This window comes from Ischnura elegans, chromosome 4 (genome assembly GCF_921293095.1).
Source record: "Ischnura elegans chromosome 4, ioIscEleg1.1, whole genome shotgun sequence".
Classification (NCBI taxonomy): domain Eukaryota; kingdom Metazoa; phylum Arthropoda; class Insecta; order Odonata; family Coenagrionidae; genus Ischnura; species Ischnura elegans.
Genome location: NC_060249.1, coordinates 37,695,345 through 37,713,236, shown reverse-complemented (window position 1 = coordinate 37,713,236; position 17,892 = coordinate 37,695,345). Strand labels below are relative to the sequence as shown.

At 38.4% G+C, this 17,892-nt stretch overlaps 1 protein-coding gene across 2 annotated transcripts in view; it reads left to right on the top strand.

Moving 5' to 3' along the window:
* The window catches only part of LOC124157286 (mitogen-activated protein kinase kinase kinase 4-like), a 34,184-nt gene extending 16,995 nt beyond the window's left edge, over positions 1 to 17,189 (top strand). Inside the window, exons 12-13 of one of the 2 annotated variants that reach the window (XM_046531882.1) lie at positions 1,369 to 1,648; positions 17,119 to 17,189. In XM_046531882.1, the coding sequence (XP_046387838.1) occupies positions 1,369 to 1,635 (267 nt within the window). In that variant the 3' untranslated portion in view covers positions 1,636 to 1,648; positions 17,119 to 17,189. Of the gene's footprint in view, positions 1 to 1,368; positions 4,661 to 17,118 lie in introns of those variants that run through there. The other variant, XM_046531881.1, reaches the window with a different exon arrangement.
* The last annotated feature ends 703 nt before the right edge of the window (positions 17,190 to 17,892 follow it).

Here is a 17,892-nt window from a genome sequence, read left to right as displayed (position 1 = left end):
AATGTGGACAGTCAGTATTGGTTTTTATTTTTAACATAGATGTAGCCACTAAGTTAAGTTTGATACTCTGATGTACAACACTCATTTTAATCCAGTCTACTAGTTGAAAAATTATATTTGATAATAACTTGGAAAGCTTCAAATTCCTTTTTTCCTCTCAAATTCCCCCTCCTTAGTTCTGTTATCTCTTAATCACTCCTTTTTGTCAACTATGTGCATCATTCCTTATCTGGAATTTTAAACTTCTCCCCCTTTTTTCTTTCAGTTAAAAATTCCTTTTTACCCTCTTGACACCCTCCACCTCATTTACTGATCCCCTTGTCCTCTGTGATTGAATATTTGTATGTATTTATGGGGACTTGTGAGTTGCATTTACCTCGGTAATGATACTGTCTGTTGAAACCATAATTGTTTAGTGAGAAATTGTACAAAATTTCTCATGTAGTTATGGAAACTCTATTTTGTTTACCCAGACAGGCAATGGCATCACCAAATATCAAGATAATTGTGGCAATTTTATTCCCAATCGATTATATCATATATTTTCAATAGGGATGTGCGAGTAGCACTTTTTGATCTCGAGTCGAGTCAAGTATGGTAATTTCAGGGCCAGGCAATACAGCAATGCATTCTTAAACATATTCTCCATACATATTCTCTTTTTCCAATCCCCTTGTAAATTTTCTGTACTGAATCTTTAGCCTGATATAAAAAGAAAATTATAATGAGGAACGTTGATGGTATTTGTGTCAAAATTGGGAAAAACCGGCATTGTCCACCAAAACCTAAACTTTACACATTTTTATTTCTTTTGAAAACCGTAACAATTTCCCCCTCTTCCTCCCCTATTCTCTCGGTATTTGAATGAAGAAAGTAGGGTAGGGCAAAAAGCACCGTACAATAAAGTAAGAGTGATGCAGCAGTTCACTCATATTACTCTGAATACGCTGCCGGGTCAAAAGGCGGTAGGCTGCCGAAAAGGTACCAGACGACGGCTATTGAAGTTGACTGCTACGTATACAGCAAGCTCAAATTCCCAGGCTGAGGCATTAAAACGACATATGGGCTTTCAAAACCATATCATTACATGAATGATAGGGCTTCTAGAGGGAAAATTTTGGAACTTACTGGCATCGACAGCTCTGTAACCGAAACTACTTGACTCGGCATTCGTGATGCTACTCGAAACACTCGAGTCTAGTACTAACTACTCGACTCGACTTGATTTTTCGAGTACTCGCACATCCCTAATTTTCAATACTAATTTTAAATTTTCCTATTTTATCTATGCATCTGCTGGTAATCAGTTACAACATCGATGTAATATTTTTGTCTTATTGACTGTAATATTATATATCTTTTGTTCAGGTTGACCTCGAGAATTCTCACTGTGACCCAGGAAATTGTGATGATGCTACAGTGCTTGCATCACAGCTTTTGCCCCGGCTATCCATGTTAGGGATTGGAGAAGGGGTTAATCAAAGCTGTGAGCTGGCTGGAACTGAAGTGGGTGCAGCAGGAGGTCCTTTGCCATCACAAGTATCGTCCAGCCATCCATCTACTGAAAGGAGTGGCCCTACAGCTCTGTTAGTGTCTGGCCGGGATAAAGTCAGCACAATATTCAATGATGACTGAAGAATTCCACTAGGTAAGGGAATAAATTCAACAGGGAATCCACTGTGTTAATCTTGACTGATGGTCACGATGATATGATTACAGTTGAGTTTAGGTGGCCATCCCTCCTTCTGAATTATATGAAATCAATACGATTCCTTTCTGTTGCTCTCTTGTGAAAAATCCTCTAAAAATTAGGTACGTACATAATCTTTATCGGACGAAAGAAAAATTCTTTATTTCTTTGAATTAAAACTATTAATTTGATGACATGTATGATTGCATATTTTGTTCTGAGGAATGGTTCAAGTGATCACCCCTGGTTGTTTTATGTTAAGGTGAGGTAATGCTTATGCCTGAACTGTTACATAACGTTACTTTGGATAAGTCTGGGAATCTTAGAAAATATCCAGGTCTGAATACCACAATACCTGGGCTAGTGAAATGTGTGTTTGGGTATGTTATTATTTAAGAATGGGAAAATTTGTTTTCTTGTGATAAATAAGTCAGGCATTGACGTAAACAATTGATGATCACAATGCATACATTATTTACAGCAAACTTGATTAGTTGACAGCTACTAGTACCTACTGAAGGCAAGTATCAAACTACGTAGTGCCATAACTCTGGTGAGAACTAGATTCCAACTTGGTTGGTGGCAATAATGCTAGTTCTGAATCGAACAATTGTATAAATCGTGTACTTGCTGGAATCTCTGACTTATGACATGGTGTAATTTTGGCTTAAGGCCAATGATGTGCTAATGATGATACAACCATCTCCAAAGTATTTTGACTGATGTAAATTTGCAACATTTATTGGAAAACAAAGGTGCTCATGTTGCATTTAAATATTTACTCTACACATTATTTGTTATTTTATGAAATATTTGTACACAAATCTGTCATTAAGTGGGGATCAATGTCAAGAGCTAACTGAAACTAAGGTTAGGTAACGTCTCGTATTTCCATGCTTCATTTGACGAAACTCCAGATAAACCTCTCTAACTTAAACTAATGAATCAAATTTTGACTTCTGGAGTAATTTCATGGAAATATGGAACATTCATGATGGAATAATCAAAACTTCAAAGTTTTTATTATTTCATCATAAAATTGATGGTTCAGGTAATACGAGTTACATTGATACATGATTTGCTGATTGTTATGAAACTTATCTGTTTGTCAACCAGGGGCAGATTCAGGGGGAATTGTGAAATTGTTACCTTCCCCAATTTTATAAAAATTTTTAAATTTGTATTAGTTTAATAGTTTTTGTATCCTTGTAATGAGGTAAAGGCATTGTACATTCAAATGCATGGCTATAAGGCCCAATGGTGTTCAAAGAAGTTTGAGTTGTATTTATCGTAGAGCGTAGCACTTCCTACAAAAAATTTTACACAGGAGGGGGTTTTTCCCTCTCCTGGGGGTTTTTCCGTACTCCCTGAACCGAGGTCATGACCCTCCCCCCACAATTGATGGATTCCACTATTGTTGTCACAATTAAACAGCTTGCTGGAAACCAATGGGTTCCTCTTGTGAAAATTTAACCTGGTCAATGTATAATCGGTAAACTACTGTTGGTGAAATCGGTGTCCTGGTCCAAGGTTGTTGCAGAGACCAACTGTCTCAATATTAAATTCTGTAAAGGGATGTATGTGTTCACCTGTGCATTTGGTGCTAAATTGGTAAACAAATTAATTTGTGATTTGTTATACACCTGTTTGAAATAAATTTTAGAGAAGTTGTACGTATTTGGAAAGAATTAATTTACGTTTCCTCTGAAATATTTAAAACTGCTGAGGGAAGAAGAAATATCATTGATAAAGTCAGCAAACCAGGAAGTTGGATAGTGGAAAATTAACTTGGCTTGATTTTAATGCTGTAAATCTGAGATATCTCAATGACGTTGAAGATAATAAAGGTGGCCATCTGGTTTTTTTTCATTTGTGTGGGTTAATGTGGCATTTTATACTTCAATGGCTTGATGCATTTATTTTGTACAAATATTGTCTGTATGTGATTGTAGGCCATGTGAACTCTTTGGTCATCATAGAAAATACAGTCCTTTAACGAGGGATGTGGCATACCATCTGAGCTGATTTTGTTCATGCTTTGGAAAATTTCAAGTTTGCCAATTTTGTTTTCATGCACTCAATGTGTTGTCAATTATTTAATTCTTTGGTTTACTTGTTTATGAAACTCTTTTTTAACATTGTAACATATACATGTGCTGATGCTCTTTTAACTGATTTCTTGACCTGTAGAGATGCTGATTCAATATATGATGGAATTCGCCTAATGGCCGGTCATCAAGTAGGGATTAATATCATAATGCAAGGGCCTTCTGTATATGTGTATCGCCATTGCAATTCTTCCTATTTCCTGCATTTGTACAAATTTTGCTTTTGTTAATTGCTTAAATATTAACTGATGTTGCTTGCTTTAATGGGATGGGTAAGTGGCATCCATGTCTTTCTGAGAAAGTGCAATTAATGGTCACAGGGTATGTATTTATAATGAATTGTATTGGTAGGTATGAGTAGATTTGGAGCTTCAGGAGCTTGTGTATTGATGGAGGCCTATGAATTATACTTTTTTTAGCTTCTCTGTGCTAAAGTTGCCATGTCTTATATTTTATAAATGTTGTATTTTTGGGAATATTTTTATATTGAATGTTTATAAGATTAAGTCTATGCTAGAGCCATATTGTGTTTCTTCGTACGGGGAAGTATGTACTGGGATCCAAATGGCTTTTAAGTTTGTACGTCCACATGAATGTTTATATGGTGAGTACATCACGTAAAATGTTGCTGTTAAGAATTTATTGCAGATATTTATAATGGGAAAATTACCATTCCCGAATTCATTTTTGTAGTTATTTTCTGTTTGTTGAACATGTATGTTAATTGATGATTAATTTCAATTTAAAAATATTTCCTCATGTTTTATGTGAGAAATGTCTTATATTTTTCTATGTGTGTTTTAATCTGGCATACTATGTATGGCATGTGACACATTGCATTTAATAAAATTGCATTTATGTACAAGTTGATTTCATTTGGAAGCAAATGTCTACAATCTACAAGAGCTAGTGCAATTACTCTCTGTACACTAATAGACTCTAGTTTATACTAGTGAATGAAGAGGGACATTGAAGGATAAGGGAAATGAGGACTTGCAGAAGCCAATATTTATAGAGTAGGAAGTATATAATCAGAATTTGAGAAATGAAGAATTAGATGGGTAAGGAATGGGCAGGGAAAGAGTGCATGGGAAGCATTTGGAGGAAAGGAGAAGAGAAAGGTAAAGAAAAAGTGAGCAAATGATGTTGAAGAGAACTTATGGAATTAGGGGGTTCTAGAGGTGAAAAAACATGCTACAGGAATGGGAAATATTTAAGGGAGGATGAGAGGAAGGCTAGTGTCCTGCATGGGCGTTGGTGCCAAAGGTGATGATTAATAGACTGAAGGTGACATTTCTATTCATTGCAAAATTTTATAAGAGTAGTTAGGGGCCAGTATGTATTAGAGACTGCTCACTCCATTTTAAAACTACATATTTATGCAAAATTAAAGCTTGTTTATGTATGCTTGATGGGGTAAAAGTAAAGTAGGGCATACAGAAATTACATCAGTTATCATTAAGTATTGAATTACGATCATACTCTTCACTTAGTATATGCAAAGAGGAGATGGTCATTAAAGTCGCGAAAATTTAAAAAGGGATACGGATTGGAGGACAGGACATAATGCATATACATTGGGTTTGCCAATGATATGGTGATTATTGCTGATGACAACCAGGCACTTCAAAGAATGATAAAAAGTTTTGAGGAAGGAGTGAAAGACTATGGAATGATAGAAAACGTGGTGAAAACAAAAGTAATGAAAGTAAATGATTGCAGAAATGTGAATTTCATGATCAATGGGGAAAGACAGAGCAAGTTAGAAGGTAAAGATATTTAGGACTGAAGGAGTGAGACAGATAAAGACAAGAATAGCTATGGGTCTGAGGGAGAGAATGGTGAAATGCTATGTGTGGAGTGTTGTGTTACATGGACGTGAAACGTGGACCTTGGGAAGAAGAGATAGGAATGGGATCAACGCTTCTGAGATGTGGGTGCGGATAAGGCTAGATAGAGTGAGGTGGGTGGATAAATTGAGGGATGAGGTGCTGGAAAGATTTCAGGAGGAAAGAAAATAATTTAGAAGTGTACTATGGAGATAGGGGAATTGGATCAGGCTTACTTTAAGAGGAAGGGGATTTTAAATACAGCAGTCGTGGGAACAGTGGAAGGAAAAGAGGAAGAAGAAGGCTGAAGATGACAGACGTAGTCAGGTAAGGAAGAAGGTTTAAGGAAACTAAATGGGAGGCCTTGAACAGAGTGAGGTGGAGAGGACTTCGATGTTTGGGACCTGCCAGTGGGCAGAGAACCGGTTGATGACTCTTAACTTGTATGCTCTTGTTTTATTTTAATTGCTTTAGAATAAAACAGCTTAATATTAAGGAGTGCAGCTTAATGATGGAGTGATTATTGAGAATCTGATTATTTTCGTCTGCAGAAAATATTATGTCAATTCATCAGCTGCATTCCAATTGCTTCTGGAAAATTAAGTGTTATTCATCTAGATGTTATTTTTCCATATCATATCTTATGATCGATAGATTACCAAAGCCGGCTTTTGGTTCATGCGCAGCCATCTTATGTGTATTTACTCTGAGGAAAATGGATAAAAGTTTGGTCCATGTTCGAGTGTCGAATTATGTTGATAATGTTCTCGTGTGCGCCGTTGTTTTGTTTAAATTGCTTTGGAGTTAATTTAACTTTTCAGGAAGTGGAGAGAAACTGATGGGAACCATCAGTTGAAAATATTCCGTCAAATTAACTGCTGCTTAACGCGCAATTCGTTGTTTTTGGCGCGAGCAAACTATTCGGAAGCAGTATTCATGTTAATGAAATGCTAATGTTCGTGTGAACTGGCTCCACCCAGCGCGATGGGCATGCATGCTAATGGAATATCACCCACTCTCGCCATAAGAAGAAGAGGAGGCAGGTATGCCCACTCCCGGGGCAAAATGACCCATAAAATAACCGCGCGGACGTATTCGCGCCCTTTCCCCGCTCGGGATCCGCGATCTCCTTCGTGGGAACGAACGCGCGGGTGCAGGAGGAGAAAGTGTCCGAATTGGCAGGTGATCCATGCGGCGAGCCGCCGCTCATCTCATCCCCGCCCTCCTCCGGCCATTGTGTGAACGCGAGAGGATATGGAGACAATCGACGATCGTCTTTGGGATGGGGATCACCCGTAGGCGAAATAGCCCTTGCAATCGTTACTTACCTAACGATGCTCGTTTGTGCTAGACTCGCGTCTCTGTGTGCAACCGGTCACAATGGTGCCAAAGGCCGACGGGGGTTGTGAATTTTCTGCGTTAGCAACTTAAGGGGGAAGGGTGGCATAAAAACCTATGTCGTGTTAACGAGAGTGGGGATTCACTCACAGCAGGCTTTACGCATAAGCTACTCTAGGTGTAACTTAGGCTCTCACTTTTTTTAGTGACCTTTGTACTCGCAAGACTTCAGTAGCTGTTAAAATGTTCCTGTTTTGTTATAATAATGCAAACGAAGATATCGTATTGTCCACAATTTATTATTTACTGCACGTGTTTCAATTGTCGTACTATCATCCTCAGGTACTAATGGAAACTGTTCTTCTAGTTCTAAATGACAATCAAAGATCATTGGCTTACTGGGACCAATGATGACTGTCTTTGGCGCCGTAAATCGATGATCATCGATGTATAGATACCAATCATTGCCTTTGTTCTCATAGATGATTTTTAGACTTAGAATTTCTGTTAACAAAATTGCTCACCGTACAAGCGTAATGATCGGAGGCTATCCTGCGTCTAGTTTCATGGGAAACTTATAGTTTGTTCATCCAAGACTATGATTGCCAGTGGCGCAGCGAGGGGGGGGGATAAAACCCTCCCCCCAGCGGTCAGAGAATTTTTAAGTTTAATCCATTTTACTTAATGGATTAATATTACTTATAGAATAGTGTTAGGATTAATCAAATATCCCTCAGAAAGCCGTAAAACTCGCCATTTTGAACCATTAATCTTAAAAAATTCCTCTGGTGGAGGGTCCCGCAACTCCCACTTACTCTGGCGGGTGTGCAATACCCCCACACCCCTAAGTATTAGTTGCGCTTAAAACCCCACCTAGCCTTAATTCTTAGCTGCGCCCCTGATCATTGCTGCAATGTTCTCGCAGTCTCATTTCATAGAAGTAGGTGGCATACTTGGTATAGGCATTGGGGAATACACTTACTATTGTTCTGTCTTGAAGATGCTTTTCTGAGGATAAATAAGTAGCATTTACATTCATTGAGTTGTATTCTTCCTTGAAAAAAAAATCCTTACTGTTGTGGAACAAATAATTTTTGGTGAGGAGTAAGAAGCAAAATTATGCCCCTGGCAACCTGGTACCCGATGATGCCCTTGATGATTCAGTGCCCTACCGTTAGCCCCATCCCCAAGCATTTGTGATCAGTGGTTGGGAGAGTAAATCGCGTCAATAGAGTATTGAGTTCATTCGCTCCTGTAAGTGGATTCCTCGTTTTGAAGATTACCCTCTTCGCTTGTGCTGTTTTACTGGATGTTCCTTTCTTGCTACGGTTTATCTTGAGTGTAAATCTTACTAAACTGGTCCAGCGTTTGTAAAATGTCGGTGTGTTGTTATGCTGCTGTTTAACACCGCGTGTCCATGTTATCTGGAAAACGCCGCCTCTGGTGAGGTGTACTGACTTGATAAATTGTCCGATATTTATTTATTTTCAAAATTTACGGCAGTTTGCTTGGCTGGTGCGTCGCTGTGAGGTGTGCGTGGCTCCCGGCCAAGCTATCAACCTCGTCCTCCTCCTTGAGCCAGTGTGGGAGTGTTCCAATGTTTGCGGAACGTGCAGAGGTTTTTCGGGGATTTTATTTTGGGGGAGGAAGTGTCCTCGGCACCATACACACGACGTAAAGGCCCATAAAATTTCCCTCCCATGGCGACCACCCGAGTAGATTATCGACGTTTCAGGCCGCTCTTGGCGAGTGACCGTGGTCTTAGGTGATAAATAGTTGTCAGTTATGCTTGCGAAGGGATCGAAAGTTTAAGGTTTCGCATAGTGCGAAGAAATATTGGAATCGTTGTGATTGATTGATTTTGATTCTTCGATTTCTCTAGCACCAATTGAAACCTTACGGTACTCCTCAGCGATCATCTTTATATTTGAATGGATGTTTCTTTTGTATGATAAACTGCTCCATTTAGGAATTACCGGTCATGTTATTTTTCTGTGGCGGATCTAGAGAGGGGATGTAGCCCCCCCCCCCCCAATCGGGTATCCAATTTACTTTAGATAAAATAGTAATTTTGTTCAATTGTCGAATATTACAGGAGAGGAGAGCCCCATACCCTCCCCCTTGTCCCTATCATGGATCCGCTGCTGCAATAGATTATTACTGCTTCTATGAACTTTTTATTTAACTTATTAGTGGAACTATAATATTAAAATGTTATCATGAGAAGTTCCTTTACTGTTGAAACTCTGATGACGTGTTTCATATTGCAGCAAACTTTTCATTATTTTGCGTCTCTGGTTGATGAATCTTTTAAGAAAAACATCAGAGAAGAGATGTATGCCACTAATTCCGCTGGTAGTGAAAATAAAGATATTTTTGGTTCATTCTTACTGGCTTTCTGTTGAATTTTGTAAGATAGAGACAATTATTTTCATGGTTCCCACTCAACCGTGAAAACCTTAAAACCGTGAATAAGCCGCGAATTTCGTCTACCGTGAAAAAACCTGGGAAAAGCCGTGAATTTCATCAATGAACCTTAAAAATATCTCAAATTTGATTGAAGATCTACGATTGACAGATCAAAAGAAAAATTGATATTTCGATCATGATTCACGGCCGAGTCACGTGCGGACGCTGTCCATCCATTTATCTGCACGCGTAAATTCGAAGCGCAGTAATTGCTATGTGTGCCATGGCGATACATTGACCTTAAGCCTGTAATTGGAAGACCGGTGACCAAAGTTTTCATCAACCCCGGCGAAAAATTACACGCTTCTTCACTCCCCTGTTACCTTGCTCCCTCCATTTTCCCACTCACAACATTTAGCCTGCCCAAAATTTTGCCACCGATAGGTGACGTCATTAGAGGTACTTTCAGTGCTGCGTTTGCAGTCACAGCGTCTGTCGCGTGTTTTTTTAACTTTAAGGTAATGTGCGGCCTGTAATTGTTACGTGATCAATATTTATATCAAAAATGGATTTTAAACTGACCGTGAATTTGACGACATTTAAACCGTGAAAATCTGGAAAAAAACCGTGAATTTTATAATTTAGTTAGAGTGGGAACACTGATTTTTCGGTGACAGCGTAAGTTTTTTCGTGAAAGAGTGATTATCAAGTTAGGAAAATTGAGAAATCATGTTCTTTTAACGTTTTAATTTGTATGCATCTCGCTAAGGCGCTGGAAAAAGTGTTGCTTATTAATTTTACTAGGTTATTAAAACAGCCAATCCTGTGTTAAAAACAAGGTTTATTCATGCAAGGCATGCCAGGATAACCGTCATGTTTCAGACCACCCCTTAAAACGTCGCAAGGTATTTCCCAAAGCATTGGGTGACCTTGGCGCAAGTTGCTGCGTGGAATGACAAGTGATGCGTGTAGACAAAGGGAACAACTAGGGAATCAGTGACTGCCAAAAGCTGAATTTGGCACACACTCGACGATGACGCACCGGCGTGTGAGTTTTCTATCAGGGTTCTTAGCGCAATGGCTCTTGAGGTTTTCTTCACTCATCTCTTGAAGCATAGTGTTAAAGGGGACATGGGCGCGGTTAAGAGTATGCGCTACTGTTTTGATGCAGGAGGAAAGTAATTGCTATGAATTAGTGTTACGTGCCCTTTAAAAAACAACTTTTTACATGGTGTGATCATGTATTAGTTTTGCTTAGGTTTGATTGGTTCCAAAGAAAATTGATGATAAAGTAGGTTAACAAAATGCAGTGAAATTTCGGCGTAGAGAGAAAATAGTCTTCATGTTATTTTCCATTGCTTCACATGTTAGTGTGATGTTCGTCATAATGGGACGTATAGGTGCTTCAAATGGCTTGTGCCTCTTCATTCAATACCTCTTCTCGTCCTTCGAAATACAACTGCGAACTATTTTCCCCAAATATACTGAAGTGAAGCTCGTTTTACGTAAATGAACCTCCACCAGCTCGCGGCATATCTAGGAAGCCTACTTTTTTTAAGCAAGGAAGATGCGCTAAAATGGAGCAAATTTGATATTATTCATGTTTTAGAGTCTAACATTCTGCAAAAAAAATCTGATCACTAGAAATATGGTCTGAATATTTTGAAGATCTGATTTCTAATATATTATCACAATTCTATTCATTAGCAACGTTAAATGGCTTATGATGGTAATACAGACAGTCAGTATTTTCGTGACCCAGCTGAGCTTCAGCTTGTATTTTCTCCGATTTTTTTTCCATTTTCATGAATTACAGGAAATTTGTTATTAAATTATAGCGTAAAGCCTTTTCATATCGGAGAACCTCCCGTGGAATTGTTTGTATTTAATGAAATTTGCCACGCCTTCGATACACGTGCATTTTTTGAACACTCTTCCGCCACAACTTTTCTCCTCTTTCTCGTTCCCTATCATGTTTTTATGCCTTTCCGTATCCCGGTTCACTTCTTTCTCCTCATTTTTCCTCTCAACATGTTCCTTCAATACACAATCATTCTTTCTACTAGTAGTTGTGCGAATCTTCGAGAACAGGGGCTTTTCCATCATCCAAAATGAACTTACGTTCAGGTGTTTACCTTCCACGTCCTTTTTTTGACCACTAACTGATAGTTTCTTTGGGTTTCAATTAGACCTTCAATTGCTCCCAGATATTCCCTCTGATGCATAACTTTCTTTACTATCGCAAATGTCCTCTGTTGTTAGTCTACTCTGCCTCCATCATCAATAATATCACTCGTCAACAATCCTGAGATTGGTTTGACACAGATCTCCACTCAATTCTCCTATCAGCTAGTCTTTTCACACTTACGTATTTCTTCTCTGTCACATCCTTCTCATCCGTCCTATGTATTTTTTTCGAGGCCTACCTTTTCCGTTGTTGCCTTCTACTTGTCCCTCGACGACTGTCTTCATGAGGCGATCATGTCTCACAAATGGTCTACATGGCTGTTCCGAATTTTTATCATGAGGTTACTCTTGTCTCCTGATCTCCTGACACCCTCATCACTAAATAAGACGATTCATATGAACCTCATTATTCTGTTTTAGTATCACATTTCGAAGGCCCCTACCTCGAATCTCCGCTGCTGTCATTGCTCATGCCTCACTTCCGTAGACAAGCATACTCCAATTACAAGTTGTGGTAAATTGTTTCCTTACTTCAATCTTTAAATTTCCCGCTGTAATGAAATATTTCTTTTAGTGCAATGCTCTCTTCTCCTGAACTATTCTGCTGATAATTTCCTTTCTTCTCTCATCACTAGTCATTCTGATTTGAAAGTGAAATAATTCATCTACCGCTACCAGTTTTTGTGACCCTATTTTAATGTAAGTCTTGAACTCTTCTTTTTTGCTGCATAATTGTTAATATTTTGCCTTTTCTTTGGGCTTGTTTTATTTTACAAATAATCGACCTCCTATGGTATTTGGCTCTGCCTATTATTGTCGGTTAGGTACGTAGAAAATTCTTATTATTTTATTTCTTTTAGTGTTTCGTGTTGTATATAATTATCACGTCAATGTAATTATAAATTGATTTTTTTCGGTATTTTCAGCCGGCGAACGCAAAGGATGAAACCTTGAGTTTATTAGGTTATTAGGGATATCGTTACGCGGGCCAAGGTGACCTTTTATAATTCACCATTCACACCGGATTCTTCTCCATCCATTGCCCATGCAACTCATGTAGCTTCGGCGTCCTTTGACGGAATATATTCGCAAAATTTTATCATGCCCCCTGCTGATTCTTAATACGATGTCCTACAGATTTATCTTCCGAAGTGCGATCAATTAATTATTCAATATTGCCATCTATTAAGTTGTAAATTCCGATCATGGCCGAGGTGTTTTGGCAAAACTACCATTTGCATTCCAAGGATCTGTGGAGTCAATGAGTGGGCTAAGGTCATTTTGCCCTTCTACCATTGATGTCTTCCGCCGTCGAATTCGATGCAGACCGAGCCAGGTGCTTGCTTGGTGCATTATGTCCTGATTTTTTAATGCTTCTTTTATGTCTGTTTAAGTCTTGTTTACCTTCTTTCTCTACTCTAAGTTGGTATCTTGAAACTGTTACATTTCTAAGGCTTCTTTAAAAAGTACTTGTTCCAGGCTTAAAATTTTTTTAAATCCTTGAAATACCCATAGTCATTATGTAAAATTTGAAGATATTTTAGCGCATGGTATTTATCAACTATGAACTAATTATTTTTCGGTTTCACATTACAGTTTAACTGTACAGTTCAGTATAAGAGTATGTAGGTCGAGCAAGGAGGCTACAAGATTATATAATATAGAATGGAACACCTCCTCCTTGAGGTAGAAGTTGTGTAATTGAACGGCCTCCATCATCCATCCATGTTCGAACAAATATTAATATTTTCAGTGAAGAACTAATGTAGGTGCTTATTTCTGCCTCAATACATCATGCTGACTTCTTTTTGTTGCTCTTGAGATCATAATAATCAGCGAAATGAAATGTGTGCGTATGACCTCCGAAGATGCAACCGTCTTTGCTCCAACAATTTTGCAGAAGAATGATGTGATATTTAAAACCTGAATTTCATCTGAATCTGAGTATGATGATATCAGATCACTCCATGAAAGCCTCTTAATGTTGAATCTTCAAATCGGAACGTATTTTATCCAATCAAATTTACGGAGAGATTTGTCTCGCTATTGTGTTAGCCACCTGTAAGGTCATGTATTCTCATATTATTTTCTACGCGCATAAATAAGACTTTCCTCTTCATTTAAACATCATTTTTTGAATTGCTTTATTGAAACAGCATAATTTGAATGAATGGATTGAATTTGATGATTGGTAAGTGTACCACCAAAAAAGATCATTAAAATGCTTTGTGCGCGAAACCGTACATATCTTAATTCCCGATGGGATGCGCTTCGTAGCGCTTATTTACGATTCTTTGAATACGTTTTAGCTAATGCAAGTTTCAAAATTACTTTTGTATGATGCTTTAATGGTTAGCTCTTGAGTTTAAAAGCGGCAGGACTGAAATTAAAGGGAACAGAGTGAATGTTGCACCTGTGGGAGCGAAATAGGTCCAGTGATGTTAAGTTTCTGGTCGAGTTTTCCATCGTAATTCGGTGTGAACTTGTGACCTTTCATCTGCTGCAACTGCTGAGCCGAGGCGAGCAATTTGGGTTTATAACTGGGGCGGCCTCCGACAAGTTCCCTTTACTTTCTCATATTATTCGCCACGTACTTTCTTCTCGGTTTTCGCGTGGGTAATGATTGCCTTGCTTTACACACGAGTCGAATTTTCCAGAATGTTTTTTTTTTTGCCTCATCATCACTCTTAGAGCAAGATAGCATCTCAGAGAGACCTCTGCTGGCCGGCTAACCTCTTAAGCTAACGACAAGCAGAGGTGTGAAATCTCGTAATTAATAATTTTCAAATATCGTGAACCTCTGCCCTCTTCGTCGTTAATTTATTTCGTAAAAGGGATGTTTTATATAAAGGAATTTATTTCAGATTAGGTATGGTATGGTATCTGGAGAAGGCGACCGACTGCTGAGGTCATTTGCGCCATGAGGGAAGGGTATGGAAGGAAGGGTGGAGAGAAACCTGGCGTCAGCATTAGCCTGCTCTTAAAGAAAGGCGTCAAGGGGACCACGGCGGATGGAGTGTTGCGCTTGAAATGTCCTCCACAGAATATTCAAGCAGGGATCGGGCAGTCTCTGAAAATTCTCTGCCACCGCCGAGATATGAACCCGAGCCCTCGGGGTGGGAAGCCAATACTCTAGCCACCACATCAGCCAGATTCCTTTCAGATTAGGTCATTGATAGCGACTTAAAATAGCTCTCCACCCAACCTTTGGTCTCGAGTATTTTTCTTGAATCTTGTCGTATAATTAATTAAGTCGATGTTTCGAATAGCTTTCCTTATATTTGTGAATCTTGTCTTTCCTTAAAGCGCGAAAGACATCAGAATAACCAGAAAGTTTGCGGAAATAGGCAATTCTCTGTTTTTTTAGGCGTGGATTCTATTTATGCTAGATAAGTATTTACGTCACCTCGATCGCGGATGCATATTCCCACTAATACGGCAATCAGCGTGGAAAAGAAATTTAATGTAGTCATTATGACTGGAATTATTCACTTGCTTACCATTATCTTTTTAGGGTAAGTTTTTAACGAATCTTTCTCGTTTTCTTACGAATTAATGGTTAGTATTATGCAATTAAAGATATAACTACCGGTCAAATATTAATTCTCATTTTGCTTCCGTGAGATCCCGGGATATTTTCGCCCTTTATTTTATTGGAATCTCAAGGCCGTGACGCAGGACTATGTTGGTGGGTACGAACAAGGAAGGAAACAGGCTTTTTGGATGGGTTTAAGAGGAGTAGAACGTGCGCCAAGTTGAGAAGTGAAATCATGCGCAAAAAGTAGGCCTTGCGGCTGTATGATATTTTTACGAGCCCTCCTGAACCATAATAACCTACCGTAAACGGCATGGCGGGTGAATTCTAACGACGAATAATATTTATAATTCATAAAGGTGGAGACTGTTTCCGCATGAGTGTGTACTGCCTTTACTGCCACTTTGAATTATTTTTGCGTGGAGTCTGTTATCTTGCTGGCTAGTTCAGAATAAGGTTGTGACGGATAATATATTCAACGACTGTTTCTCTTGGGCATTACGGAATATGTAGCTCCACATACGTGCATGGAAAATACTCTCATTCCGATTTCCGCAATCCCACCATTTTCGGTAGTTTTCTAATTGGTATATTTTATTCCTAAATGAAAGTATTAGAATTCCTTTAAAAAAACTAAATTCCGTTAATTGGATTTTGCGATATATTTCTTTCGTCGTTATAGCGAGATCACTAAAACAAGCAGCTAATTAATTATAAGCTTATCATCCCTCTTGAGAATTCATAGTTAAAACCCCCTTGCTGAAGAGTTAACATTTGCAATTTCATCATTCTTGGTATCGTTGTGATCCTTATGGCACTGATTTACTAATCGCCTCCTTAAGGCACTCGCTTCAGTCAGTATATCAATCAATACATATTACGAGCACTTTCTGATTCGATTAACAATTATAGATCAGAAACGTTGTGGACTTATGGATTGCAAAGACACCAAGAGAGAAACTCTACGATGCCTCAGATCTGTTTTGCCCGCTTTTAGCAAATTAATAATAACTCTTTGATTGTATCAGACAAGTCATTGAAGCTTAAATCACTTATTCGCTATCTACCCCGAACCCTGGTCGTTAAATTTTTTGTTGAATTCGATGACGCAACACTGTACCTCCTTTTGTTGTGGAGATAATAATTCAAGAAGTAGTGAAATTGCACTATTTGGTTAAAAATTATTAGTGCTCTTATCAGTCTGAAAATTGGCTTCTTGACATACAACGTGGTCTAGATTCGATTAAGTGGGCTCGAACCACAAACCTTTCGGTCAACAGCCGAGCGCGCTAGTCAATTGCGGCACGGAGGCTATGAAGAACAATTTACATTTATCTAAATAGTTCGCTGTTATTCTCTCTCTTTAGCCTAGTTAACCTTAACTTATTTAAAATAGATGGAATATTTGATGTTTCGACATTTTTTCCTGGGGTTTCGGACAATTTTGGCGAGGGTTCTCGTCTCGTTCACCCTAAGCATTTGTGTGAGTGAGTCAGTGATGGAAAGTGGGATTTATAGTACATGTAGAGATGCAAAAGAGATGCATTTAGCTTTTACCAAAGTTCAGTTATAATTATATGCCTTTTGTCAAGTTATAGGTTAAATAAGTTGGTATTTCGCTCGAATTCTCATTAAAAAAAGGTACTTTTTCGGTACAACCGTGATATATACTCTTTATATACGGTTATGAAGAAATCTTTAGTTGAAAACAACGCAGAGTTGAACCAGAAAAGTATTGATGTAAATAGTTTTTCTGTTTTCCTTTGCGTTATTTAGTTATTCGTATACGAACTCGAGAACACATAACCTCTGCTCCGACTGTAGTCTCCCTACTATTCTCAATATTTTATAACACTTTCTAACAGCAGTACACGATTCTTCTCTGTAAATTAATTTCCGAAATATTTCAGTTGCTTTCAATCCCTCTAGTCCTCCTTATAAAGATGATATATCTTCGAACTCATCTGTATGCAAATGTGTAACCCAACGAATCTGCTAATCGACTGTATTTTTCTTTCTCAGGAGAAAGCTGTCGTTGATCTTCTTTCTTCCACCGAATTTGTTAAGCCGACCTGTGCTACAAGGTTTACTGCTGTCAGTATTAGGGTGACAAGCGTAGGTTCACGAGCACGTAATATATTATTGAGGCAGATATATAAATTGTGAAATCATTATTCGATGGTCTTCTTCTTTTATAAAATAAATGGGTGGAGTGGCAGTGACTCCTCGCGGGATAGTGTGGCAATTGAAACATGGTGATCTAGTGATGACAAATCGTTGGAGGAAAAATGGGCAGGAATAAAGACAAATGGCAGTCGCGAACAGGGGCGGATTCAGCTTAAAATTGTAAGGGGTTCATGACCTGAATCCGGGGAGTATGGAACGACTGCTACTACGATACAACGCTCTACGATAAATACAACTCAAACTTTTGTCACTTTTGGTACTTGTAGCCTCGCATTTGCATATAACTTCCCTTAACTCTTTTAAAAAGATGCAAAAACTGTTAACAAATAATTTTATTTTAATTGATAAAATTTGGGGATGTGATCATCCACCCCCTAAATCCACCCATGGCCCCGAATGAGTTACATTGGAAAAGTAATTAAAGATACGAAAGAGAAGAAATACGTAGATATGAAAAACATAATAAATAGGAAAGTGGAGATCTGCGTCTAACCTATCTCCGGATTGTAAACTTTTGATAATAACTAAAATGGTGGCGTTATACCATGGAAGGAAGGCAAGAAATAAAATGATGAAGGAATTAAGCACAATGGATGGTAGCCAGCAGAA